Below are 12,717 nucleotides of genomic sequence, written 5' to 3'. Positions count from 1 at the left end.
GACAGCCTTCAGCCCTCTAGATGTCACTGAACTACAACTCCCATCATCATCATCATCATCCCTGGCCATGTTGCAAGGCCTGATGGGAGTTGGAGTTCAGCAACGGGGGCACAGCTGAAGCAGGGATGGGGAACCTGTGGCCCTTCAGGAGTGGCAGGAACGCCGACAGCCAAGGAGGACAGGAATGTAAGGAACTGCCTCATGCCGCGTCAGACCCTCAATCCAAGCAGCTCAGTCTTGTCTACACTGACCGGTAGCCGCCCTCCCAGCCTCACCTGGAGATGCCACTGGGGATTGGCCCTGAGACCTTCTGCACACACAGCAGGTGCTCAGCCACTGGGCTACAATGGCTGTTTCCTTACGGGCCAGTGGCACAATGCAGGTGAACCACTCCGCCAGGGGCTCCTTCCTACCTGCGTGCCTTCCCGTAGTTTGCCGTGTCACTGCTCTGCTCTCGGTACCGGCAGATGTCTCCCTGGCAGATCAGGCTCCTCTGCGCGCTGATGAGGGCATATTTCACCTGGCAAAGCAGAGGAGAAAACAAGCCCACCATGGGAAGGAAGGTGACACCAGTTGCCAAACTGCAACCTGGCAGCAAGGCAGGGAGGGAGAGCTAGGGAAAGAAACCCTTCCGTTAGTGCAGGGGGGGAGAGGGCGCAGCGGCAGATCTACAGCTCCAAAGGATAGCTGCAACCTGAATAAAACACACACATTTATTTTAAAAGGGAAGCCAATCCGCTCTTGACGCCGCGACTGACTGCCCCTTGCCGAGTGACAGAAAAACACAGGGCTCTGCCCGCAGGGTGGCGATTGGGGGGGGGGGGGACAGAGGAGCCTCAGTTTGGCTCCAGCCTCCTGATTCACTTTCAACAAGGGGAAAAGGAGCTCTCCTGGGGCAGACTTCCCTAGCTCCAGAGCTCACCTGTCCCCAAAAAGGTGGCCTCCTCTACCATCCGGCTTCCAAGAGCCCCCTCCCCAATATGCTGATCCCCCCGGACTCACCACCTTCCGCAGAGGCTTGCTGCGAACAGCCATGCCGTCCATGTAGTCCTCCAGCTTGAACTGGTACGTCCCCTGCAGCTTTTGTAGCAAACTGTCGAAGAAAACGCTGCCCTGAGACCCAGCACAGGGGGAGAGAGAGAGAGGGGGAGAAAGTAACAGGAGATGAGGGGTGAGCACTTGATGCATAAGGCCCGATTCACGGCCCTCTGAGGGACTAATTTAATTTAATTTTAATTAATTTATTGGATTTCTTAGTCGCCCATCTGGCTGGCCATCCAGCCACTCTGGGCGACGTACAAAATGAACAAAACAGCACACAATGACGCACCAATACAGTCACATTAAAATCTAAAAGCGATAATGATAAAATCTAGCCCACCCCAAAGGCCTGCCTGAAGAGCCCGGTCTTCACAGCCCGGCGGAGACCCATTGTAGAGGGGGCCCGGCGGAGATCATTTGGGAGGGAGTTCCAGACGGTGGGGGCCACAATTGAAAAAGCCCTCTCTCTGGTCCTCACCAGTCTAGCTGTTTTGACTGGTGGGATGGAGAGAAGGCCTTTTGAGGCCGATCTTGTTAGGCGGCATAGCTGATGATGCTGGAGGCGCTCCTTCAGATAGACTAACACCATCTGTTAGGGAGAGCCCTGGTGGTGGATCAACACAAAAGCCAGTCTAGCTCAACATCTGTGGCCCAAATCACCTCCAGGTGTGGAGGCCAAGGAAGAAGGGTCTTGGCCCCCTTGGATTTCGCACCCCTCCCGCAATAACAGATCTTAGATTGGCGTTGGGTGGGGAGGAAGCTCCTAGAATTCCTGCAAAGCCTGGCCTGACCCAGCACAGCCCTTCTGGTGCCCTCAAGCAAGAGTTCATCTCGGGATCACCAGAAAAAAGGTCAGTCATGCCTTAACAGTGAAGAGGTCCAGAGCCCACACGCTCTTTCCTTTGGACATTTTGCGCTTGTTGGCAAGCCACAAGAAGCAGGCAGTCAAAAGCTGACGTCCTCAGTACCTCAGAAGAGCCCAGCTGCAGCTGGATCAGGCCAACAGGGGCCACCTAGTCCAGCGTCCTGTTGGGGACAGACGTGGCTTATTCCTCATCAGATAAGGTGTTATTGGCTAATAAACCTCTTTCCTCTTTTTGCAGGTCCTCCTGTTTGGAGCGAGGAGGACTCCCCCACCCTCGCAACAATGGCTTCCCTCAGGAGTGAAGCCAGAGAGGCCAGCCCCAGGCATTACCTCATCCAGGATCTGGAGCAGCTTGCCACGGATCTCTTGGGCGCTCTCCCCGAGCGGGTCCTTGAGCAGCTGCCGGAACTTCTCAATCACCTGGTAGAAGGCGTTCTTCCACAGCAGCTGGTCCACGTTCTGCGCGTCGGCGAACTCAATGTCGCTCAGGAGGCAGCACTCATACAGCTGCAGCATCTCCGCCCTGGAACAACATGGCACACGCCATCTAAGGGGAGCCTGACCTGCCCAGGCCACAGCCCAGCAAAGGCAGAAACCATTTTGGCCACCCTAAGGGCTCGTTCGGTTCTCCCCAAGAGAAGAACTAAGGGAAGGAGAAAGAGCTCCTCTTTGAGGAAGGAATGGCATTTCCCCACTCCTGAACTGTCTACCCTTAAATATTAGGCAGGCGCCATCACTGCTATCTTTTCGGGGCCTATTGAAGACCTTCCTCTTTCAACTAGCCTTTTAAGTGGAGGCCTTATCCCAGTCTGCGTTTGTATTGGAATTGCTTATTAATATGCGTTTAAACCATTTTTTAAAAGATGTATTGCAAGCTTTTTAAAAAAAATGTTTTAAAAGATGTTTTGTTTTAATGTATTTTAAAGTCTGTTTTTGTGATGTTTTAAAGTGTTTTGTGCTTTTATTTGCCACCCTGGGCTCCTGCTGGGAGGAAGGGCGGGAGATAAATCAAATAATAAATAAATAAAATATTTCCTCATGTGAACACTACTTACCCTCCCAATTGCCACTCCCCAGTAACAGGCACTCTCAATAGGGAGGTTCCATTGCCAAGACTTTATCCTCTGCCACTAATCAGTTTAACCCCCCCCTTAAAGCCTCCTAGGCCACTGCCCCCACCACCACCACACCTTGTAACAATCAGTTACAATCAGTGTTGCTTTTAGGAGCCAAAACATCCCTCTTTACCCACACTTTTGTTTTTTATAACTGGGAGGGGAGTGACATATGTCAGCGGTCTTTCTCGTGGTCAGTCTTTAAGTGGGGTGGGTAGAGCTTATTCCGTTTAAATATATTTTGGGGTAATATTTTAGTTTTATTACTATTTCATACCTTTACTAATAATGATAATGACAATGAATCAGCAAGGCCTTCCTTTCGCCTCTCCTGAATCTCGAGTTCTTCTATGAGGAGAGGTCCATCTGCTTTCCTGATATCAGGCCCAATTCTATAAGCCTCTAGCACCTCCTCCCTCCTGCCTCTTACTCATCCCTTTTTACCCTGAACACGCCTGATCTCAGAAGCTAAGCAGGGTCAAGCTGGTTAGTACTTGGATGGGAGACCGCCTGGGAATACCGGGTGCCGTCGGCTTGGAGGAAAGCAATGGTAAACCACCTCTGAATGCCTCTTACCATGAAAACCCTATGAATGTATCCCCCCCCCCAAAATAAAAGATCATAGGGTCGCTGTAAGTCAAAATCGACTTGAAGGCATATAATAACAACAACAAAATGCCCCAAATAACAACATTGGGGTTTTTTCGTTGTGGGGCAGCCTTCCCAAACCTGCTGTCCTCTAGAGGGGAGGGTGACTTCAAGGAGACTAGCCAGACTAGCCTTCTTGCCAGAGCGGGTGACGCCACACTCCCTGACTCCTATCACAGCTTCTGGGCCAGGACTACTTGCTGGCCGGAGCAATGATGGGACTTCACATAAGAACATAAGGCAGGCCTGGGCTGCTGGGTCAGGCCAAAGGGACCCGTCGAGCCCAGCACCCTGTTCAGAGTGGCCAGCCAGATGCCCCGACGGGAAGCCCAAAAGAATCTTGCTGCCCACAGACCCGTCCTCGGCTTCTCCTTCCTCGCCTGGTCTGGCACACGGTATGGGCTCCGCTCCCAGAGGCTCCGGGATGCCACAGAGGGGATACGGCAATGGAGCCCATCCCTGAGCCGCTGGGAACGGCAGGCAGGGGAGTGTGGCTGTTGGGCTCAGGTCCCGCTTGGGGGCTTCCTCTTGGGGCATCCGGCTGGCCACTATGCGGACGGGAGGTAGGACTAGCGGGGCCCCTTTCGGCCTGACCCGACTGGTTGAAGGAGGCTGCTGCTCTCTTCCCTCTCGGCGGGCTGCCTGGCTGTGATGCAGCAGGCAAAGGCAGCCTTGCCGCCGGGGGCCCTCTGCCTCCCCAGAGCGACCTTCAGCTGCCAGCTTCCGCCCTCCCCCAGCCCTCGAGCCACGAACCTGAGCTGGCCCATCCGCTCGAGGCCCTCGGGACTGAGCCGGTCCCTGGACAGGAGGTTGCTCAGCTGCTGGTCCAGGTTGCTGGCTTCGCGGAGGACCTTGCTGAGCTCTTGCTGCTGCAGGCTGCGCACCTCCTGCTCCATCTCGGGGCTGAGCGGCCCGGCCAGGAGGGGGCTGCAGAGGCAGGGATCCGCCTGGCCTGGGTAGCTGGCGGGCCAAGAGGCGGCAGGGTAAACCCCGTTGAGGGCGCCGACCGGATACGGCACGGAGTACCCTGCGTAGGGGTAGGAGGGGGCCTGGCCCGCCGCCCGCCCGTAGTAGTAGGGGTTGTCAGAATTTTGGAAGCGGTAGTAGGAGGCTTGGGCCTGCCGGGCGTCGCCCCCCCGGCTGGGCACAGGAGCCGCCTCGTCGTCCGTGTCGAGGAAGTGCAGCTGGGCAGTCTGGCTCTTCAGCGCAGGCTTCTGGTTGGGGTTGTTGGGGTCCCAGAGCCGGCGGGCAGTGCCCCCCCGGCCCCTTCCCCGGGCCCCTTTGCCCCCGCCACCAAAGAGGAGCCTGGGCCCCGAGTGGGGAGCCTCAGGAGAGCCCACGCTGCTGGCAGTGAGGTCCGTGTTGGCCGGCAGAACCAGGATGCCACGGCCTCTTCCCTGGGGCTCCCGGCCGGTGCCCTTCCCCTCCCCAGCTGCCTCTGCAGAGTCACTCAAGCTGGCTTCCGACGGCTTGCGCTTGCGCCAGTCTGCCTTGGCTGTCAAGAGCTCCCTGCTGGCAGCGGCCTGTCTGCTCGCCTGGGCTCCCTTGGCCTTCCTCCCTTCGGTGCTCCGGGAGAGCCAGCCACGCTCCAGGCGCCTTCGGGCCTCCGCATCCCTGCCAGGGCCACGTCCTTCAGCCTCCTCGGCCTTGTCACCGTCATCGTCGAGGGAGTCCGTGGAGGAAGCAGAAAGCTGCTTCCGAGGGCGAGGCCGCTCCTGGCGCTTCCGCCCAGCTTCCGCCTCCCCGCGTGCCCCGTCGGTGCTGTTGTTGCTCCCGGCCGAGCTGGTGCTGCAGGTGCGGTAGCGGTTGCGGCGCTTATCGGAGCGTGAGTAGCGCTTTGGGGGGCTGACCTTGCCATGGGCCACCTCGTCACCGCCTTTCCTGGACCGTTCCGTCCGCTCAGCTCGCCTGCCCTTCTCCCCCCAGGCAGGCTTGGGCCCCCCTTTGCTCAGGCTCCCTTCCTGCCCCTCTTCGGCCAGGGGCTTCCTGCTGCCAATGCCTACATCCTTCCCAGCATTCCTTTCAGGCTCTCTGCCCTGCTGCTCCCCCTTCACGGGGGGCTCCTCAGTTGCTGGCTGGGGGGCAGCAGGCTCCTTGGAAGAGATCTGCAGGCGTTTCCCGGGCTGGTAGATCTGCTGGTCAGGCTTCTTGGCTCGCCTGATGATGCGCGGACACCAATCCTCAGGGGCGCTCCCCTGGCCTTGAGGGGGCCCTTCCTCTGCATTGCTTTCCAAGAGGCCATTTGGGTGCTGGCTGCCTCCCCTGGGCAACTCCTGAGGGGTGGAGGGATCCTCCCTGCCAGCAGCAAGAGGAGCCCCCCTGTCCCCAGCCATGCCACCCTTGGCTTCCTCCTGCTTGGCTGAGAAGCCGTGTTTGTTCCGCAGCCGCGAAAGGCCAGGCTTGTAGATCTCGAGATCGGGGCGGCGATTGTCTTTACGATGCCGGGGCTCCTTCGTGGTCTCTAACAAATGAGAAGAGCACAAGCAGGCAGTCAGCCTTGGAGCAGACAAGGAAAGACCCCGCAGGGAAGGTGAAGAGAGCAAGGGGAGACCATCTTGGGCTCGCCCAGGGCGCAAACAAGGGCTAAGCAGGCAGAAGAAAGTGGGCTGGGGCCCATGCATAGCACAACCAGGAGATGGTCAGGAGGAAGGAAGACTGACCAAACTTGGGCCAACTGGCTCCCTGGCTTCTTCACCTACTGGGGAGGGGGGTTGATGCAAAAACAGCTGGGCAAGGCATTCAAGCTGCTCACCTAATTTACAGGGGGCACATGGGAAACCAGGGAACAGCCTGCTTAGCCCGTGACGAGGCCTTCAGGATGAGGATCCCCCTTTGCCAAGGACAGTAGGAAAGAGCAAGGCCTGCGGCTGCAATTTAAGAATGTGGCCTGGCAGCTGAGTGGTGAGAGGGCAGGCAGTGGGCATATTATTGCCCATACTCTAAGTAGTACAGATCTCCATCAGCTCCAGGTAGGTCTGGGAAAAGCTCCTGCCTGAAACTTTCGGGAGCTGCTGCCAGTCAGTGTAGATAATAATCAGCTAGATGGGCCAATGGCCTGACTCAGTATAAGGCAACTTCCTGCAGACACTTCAGCGTTTCCTTCTGGGCCCGGCCGCTTGGCTCCCACCACCACCCTCCTCCCTTCAATTCTTTGGGGTTGTCAAATCTGAGGTTGACAGTTAGAAATTTTATTTTACATGACCCCCTGTGCAAGGCAAGCAGCAAAAACGCACACACAATTCTTCCCACCACACCATGCCATACCCCAATCTCTGCCTCTGCTCCTACTTATATTATTAAGCAGTTTTTTCATTTCCAAAGATCTGCAAAAGCCGGAAGCATCTGAGGCGGCCACACTGCCATATCTGCCCTGCCAGATCCTATTCTTTAGACCCAAACCATTTCTACCCACACACATCCCAAAGACAGCCCTCCGCCCACGCCCACCCCAAATCTCTTGATGGCAACTCGTTCAGGAAGGCAGGACAGACCTCCCACGGGAGAGAACATCCTGACAGTAGCAGAAGGCTCCCACTGGTGGGCGCCGTGTGCCATTGCCAGCTAGTTGGCTGCAAGGAATGCCCAGGCCTCTCGGGAGTTCTGAGCTCGCAGGCATCGGAACCTTGGAGGAAGCAGCGCCCATGGCAACGGAGCCCTAGCAAGGCAGAGTTCCAGAACAGAGCAGCCTCTGTCCAGGGTGAACGCTGGGACCAGATCCCCTGGGGGAAAGGGACGGCTCAGCTTCTTGGGCACTGGCTAAACCCGAGCTGCAGTGGTGGCTGATGGCTCCATGTCAGTGGGGCAGTGGAATCCACTCCGGGTTTGTCTGAACTTTCCAGGAGCTGCCCAAGGTGCTGCACTAGCCACCACTGCCGAGAGGCAACTCTGTCCGAGAACCAATTCCCAATGGATGAGACCAAAGGTTCGTCCAGTTCTATCAACAGCCCGCCAGGCTAAGTTCAGAAAGCCCACAAGGTCACGAAGGCACAAATCCTTCTCCCTGTTAGTCCCCAGCTCCAGGTACTCAGAGGTATACTGCCTCTAAAGAGAGAGGCTCCATTTAACTCTCATGGCTAATGGCCAATGTCAGGCCTTAGACTTACAAGTGAAGAAAAAATAAGTGCAAAGGACCTTTCCTTTCCCTAGCAAGCAAGCAGAACAAATTTCCTTTCCATCCCAGCTGAGTAGATAACAATGAACTAAGCTGGTTGTTTTATTGGATACAGTATTTTATTTCTTTGTTTTTTTACTGCACGCTTTGGTTACTACATTAATAGGAAACAACAGGTTGTAAACTAAAAGGGTCCTTCCACTGCTCCCAAAATCAAACTGGATAAACAATAAAAAGGAAAAAACCAAGGAAGCAGCCAGGCTGTCTCTGAATGAGTTGCAACAATCATCCCGTTCTCCAGGAATACAAAGGTGGACACTCAACCCACTCTGCAGTAGGTGGCCCCCCCAAAATGGCAGGCACTGCTTCGGGGTGATGGCTGGAGGATTGTATTTCAGTCAGGACTTCACTCCAGATTGCTGTGGGGAGAATCAGTGTCATCCAGAGGCCAGAAACCTGGGTTCAAGTTATACCACCTCTTCAAAGGAACTTCTAGCCGGCTGTGGGCAGGGTCTTTCTCTCTCATTATCAGTCCTCCACTTGTGAACCAGCACAGCTAAAAAGTCCTACTTGCAGCCAGCCTTAAGCACAGATACTTGAAAATCAGATTTACAGCACAATCTATGCATGTCTAGTCCTATGCATGTCTATACTGAGTTCAATGGGACTTAGTCCCAGGTAAGTAGGAACTGCAGTCTTAATAAAACTCATGGGATTTACTACTGAGGCAACAGCCACAACCCACTGCAAGAACGAAGCATGCTCTGGCGTTGGCCTGCGGACAAAATGCATTTTTGATCACCAGGGTGAGTGGGGGCTGATCCAGGAGACCTAGCTTCAAGCATAGCCTCTGGCACAGACTCACTGAATGGTCTGAAACAGAACACATTCTGGGTCAGCCTCAGTTTTTTCCCAACTGCAAAACAGAAAAAAGCGTATATTTTATTTCCCTTTCATGTTTCTACCGTGCTTTTCCTTCCAAAAAAGAAACCAGATGAAGTGGCTGATTTTCACAGGGCAAAGCACAATGAAGAATTTGAAGCGACTGACAAGCGTTTTTAATAAAGTAAAAAAAGCATTGCATTATGCATAGTGCTGCTAAGTACCGCTTGCATTCTGTGAGCAAAAGTAGAGCCTGGATATGGGCTGTTATGGAAACCCTCTCCTCACCCTTTCAAGGGCATGAAACTTTTATAACCCCCCCCCAATGTGCAAGCTTGGTTTGCTCTATCCTGACATACCAGGCTTTATTATGAGGCGAGAATTGTGTCCCAGCTTTTGGCCTTTCAAATAATTTAGCCTCCAAAAGTTACTAGTCTGAAACACTTATATGAGTGGATGGCGTAGCGGTGCAGGGGATGGAGCACTCCATTTCCCCTTTGGAAGCCCCTCTTATGGGTAAAAGGGCAGGTTGGCAAAAAGCATTTTGCAGGCTAGAAATGCAGTGGGCTGGTGGAGAAAGCACAAGGTATGCCCCCTGCCAGCCCACCTGGTTTCTCTGTCGAGGGCACAGGAAGCAGCGCTGCCTCCTCTGTGTTCATCATGCAAGCTGAGAAGGCTGATGCCTGCAAGTGCAGCACACAAACCAAGCAGACTGGCAAGGCGGGGCAACAATCGCTTTGCCCTGTACGCTTCCCCTGCGGTGTTTCAGGAGTTTTAGGTTCTGTTTAAAAACGGCGATAGTGAGGCAGCATACAACAGAGGTTTATAAAATTATGCACGCTGCTGGAGAAATTGATACTTTTCAGATAACTCCAGGTCATCTAGTGGGCCTGACTGGAAAAAACCTCAGAGAAGATGAAAGGAAGCATAACTTCACACAATGCAAAATTAATTTGTAGAAGTGGATGCCACAAGATGTAATGAAGGTCACTTGGTTTTGAGGGCTTCAAACGGGGACTAAGACAAGTTTATGAAGAAGATTACTATCAATGGCTACTAGTCACAATGACTACACAAAACGTCAACAATCAGAAGCAGCCTCTCTTTAAATACGAGTTGCTAAGAAACAGAAATGGGGGGAGGGTTGGTGTTGCACTTGGGTCCTGCTTGCCGGGTTCCCACATGGGGCATCTGATTGGCCACTGTGAGAACAGGAGGCTGGACTAGAAGGGCCCCCTGTGGCTTGATCCTTATGCTTTTACGGAGAACTGACCTATTAATAATAGTAACAAACATAAGGCATGCAAGAAGTTGTCTTATACCAAGTCAGACCATTGGTCCAACCAGCTCAGGACTGTCCATGCCAACTGGCACAGGCTCTTCACGTTTTCAGCCAGAGCCCTTCCAGTCTGACCTGGAGATACCAAGGAATAAACCAGAGGCCCTCCACAGGCAAAGCAAGGTCTCCACCGCTGACCCACAATGCGCCTCTTTACCCTGGTCTTTGACACCCGATATCACCCATTATTATTCTGATTTTAAATTGCTTTAACTGATTTTAAGATCGAATCTTTCCACTGTGGTAATGCACCCTGGGATCTTCAGATGAAGGCCAGGTAAGATAACTAATAAATAATCATCTGCTCTGGGAATTTATGACAAAATGCGCGTAAGAAATCAAAAAGATAATAACCTACTCTGGTATCTTATGGTGAACTTTAAGTACTAAATAACAACAACAACAACAACAACAAATGGCTCCCAACGGCTTAAGGGAGGCTTTTGCCTTCATGGCCCAAATGATGGGCTTCCCACAGCTTTCCACTGAGGGAAACAGGATGCGGGAGAAGCTGCAACTCTTAGCTCGTGAAGCACCTTAGATTCTCCCGTGCAAGTTGCGCTCCCTGTCACAGGCGGGAGACCTGCGAGGGCCCCCCTACAGGCAGCCTTTGTTGATTGGAATATCGAGACGACACACACCTCACGAAACACAACAGAAGTCGGTGACAATATCTTTTTAGAAAACCTAGTTAAGAAGTTAAAATTCACGGGGCGAGGGCCTGCCTGGGCCACAACGGCTCACAGGAGGCCTCTCGCGCCAGGGAGGGAGCTCGGCTGAGGCGGGGGCCCCGCTCGTCCTCACCCGCGCTCGCCTCCCCGGGGCCGTTCCTCGGGCGGAAGGGGGCGTGTGCGCGAGCGGGAAAGCGCGCCCAGGCAGCCCCCCTCCGGGCCGCCCCAGAACAATACACTCCGCGCGTGCCGCCGCCGCCGCCGCCCTCCCGTGTCTCTGGGTCGTGTGGAAGCGCCGTGGCAACGCGGGTTCCGGGCAGCCTCCCCCGGCCCGGCCCGCCACGCCCCCTCCGCGGCCTGTCCACACACACAGACTCGCTCGCTCTGAATTAAAGCCGGGGGCGCGCCCCCTGAGGGCGAGCGCGGCCCCGCGCCTCACCTCTGCCGCCCCTGCCCAGCGCCGCCGCTTCCGCCGCTTCCGCCAGGATCCCCCGCCTCAGCTCCGCGGCCGAGACGCGGACTCGCTCCAGTTCTTCCGCCGCTACCGCCGCCACAGCAGCCGCCATTTTGGCAGGGAAACAAACGGGCGGACGGAGGCCGGCGGCGGACAAAAAACACCCCGCGCGAGCGAGATGCAACGCGCACGCGCAGCTGACGCGTACCAACTTTTCCCCTCCCCCTGCTTTGCCACGCCCCCTGGGCCTAGCAGAAGGCGGCGAGAGGGTGCAGACCGTAGAGAGAAGAAAGTGGTAGAAATTCAGCTCTCATGGTGGTGGGAGAGCACTCCCGCGTTCACTGCAGACAGAGGGAAGTTTTATACGTGGAGGTTCCGTTTCGTGATCATGAATTGAAAGGGTCCACACGCCTGTATAGGTCACTGGTGAAACACACGCTTTTGCAGGGAGAGGGCCCCAGGTTCAATCCTCAGCATCTCCAGGTAAAGCTTGGAAAGACCCCTACTGCCCAGCTGAGACAATACTGAGGTGCCCGGTCCCAGGATCCAACGAAACATCTGCCAGCTTCCTATGTTCGTATTTAAGTCGGCTCTTTATTTTGAACAATGAGGACTAGAATCAGTAACAAAAGGTAGTAGCAGGGAGATGAATTTCTGCCCTTTCTATCTCAGATCTTATGGGGGAGAGAATGGAGCTGTTTTTGCATTTTTAAATCTTTCAGAATTGCCATGCCAATGCAAATACATCCAATGTTCTCTCTTCCAGGTGGGTGGGTGGCTTTGCCTGCATGGCAGTGCAGTGTTGATTGCAGGTCAGAGGTAAGGCTGAGCTTGCTTTCCAAACTGCTCAGTTCTGACTCTTGTAAAGTCCTCCACTTTTCTCTGATGTTTTCTATGGGGCAGCTCCTGCTTTGATCCCCAGGAATTGCCAGCCTCACATTCCTGAATGCTGGGTCACCACCAGTAGTGCAGTGGCAAATTCTGAAGTTCAGGGTCCCTTCATGATAGCCACAGCCACGCCTATGCCCATCTTTTTCTTTTATTTTCCTTCTGCTGCTGAGTTGAGAATGAGATCCTTATTAATGCCTTCTCCAACAACAGCAGCCAATAAGCATTAGAGAGTGTTAGCTACCGAGAAGAATCTCCTTAGTGGCTAACTCCTTTAATTGGCTCCAATCAGCAGGAACGGACAAGGAAGCATGTTAGAAGACTCTTCTCAATGGCTAACACACTCTGCTTTCATGCTGATCGGCTTATAGGATGCTGGAGACATAGGGACCCTGCTGGGACTCTAAGTGATCTAAGACACACACACACCCGAGACCCTGGACCACTACACCCCTGGTCATCACATGTGAAACTATCAGTGAAAACTTCAGGAGCAACACCAGCTCAGCATTAGACTGGAACTACTAATGTAGGTATTCCTAACATCTCTCCAGGCCTCCTCCTACAAAGTGCAGGGGCTCAGGCGATTCAGAGGAGCCTGTGGAACTGCCCAGGGCATGCAGGTTTTGGCAGGGCAGCTGTCCTGCAGCATTAGGCCTAAAGGAAAGCAGCATAGACTGGGCATCTGTGCCAGGTTGCATTC

The 12,717-nt window shown here is 54.4% G+C and overlaps 1 protein-coding gene across 5 annotated transcripts in view; it reads right to left on the bottom strand.

Moving 5' to 3' along the window:
- The window catches only part of SMG6 (SMG6 nonsense mediated mRNA decay factor), a 91,345-nt gene extending 80,007 nt beyond the window's left edge, over positions 1–11,338 (bottom strand). For 3 of the 5 annotated variants that reach the window (XM_061604830.1, XM_061604831.1, XM_061604833.1), the window contains exons 1-5: positions 11,112–11,337; positions 4,423–6,130; positions 2,237–2,429; positions 1,003–1,113; positions 414–520 (exon numbers count right to left, since the gene is read on the bottom strand). In XM_061604830.1, the coding sequence (XP_061460814.1) occupies positions 414–520; positions 1,003–1,113; positions 2,237–2,429; positions 4,423–6,130; positions 11,112–11,238 (2,246 nt within the window). In that variant the 5' untranslated portion in view covers positions 11,239–11,337. Of the gene's footprint in view, positions 1–413; positions 521–1,002; positions 1,114–2,236; positions 2,430–4,422; positions 6,131–10,642; positions 10,947–11,111 lie in introns of those variants that run through there. The other 2 variants (XM_061604832.1, XM_061604834.1) reach the window with 2 other exon arrangements.
- Between the last annotated feature and the right edge of the window lie 1,379 nt (positions 11,339–12,717).

This window comes from Rhineura floridana, chromosome 21 (genome assembly GCF_030035675.1).
Source record: "Rhineura floridana isolate rRhiFlo1 chromosome 21, rRhiFlo1.hap2, whole genome shotgun sequence".
Lineage (NCBI taxonomy): Eukaryota > Metazoa > Chordata > Lepidosauria > Squamata > Rhineuridae > Rhineura > Rhineura floridana.
Note: the sequence above shows the minus strand (reverse complement) of the source record. Positions and strands in the feature narration are given on the sequence as shown.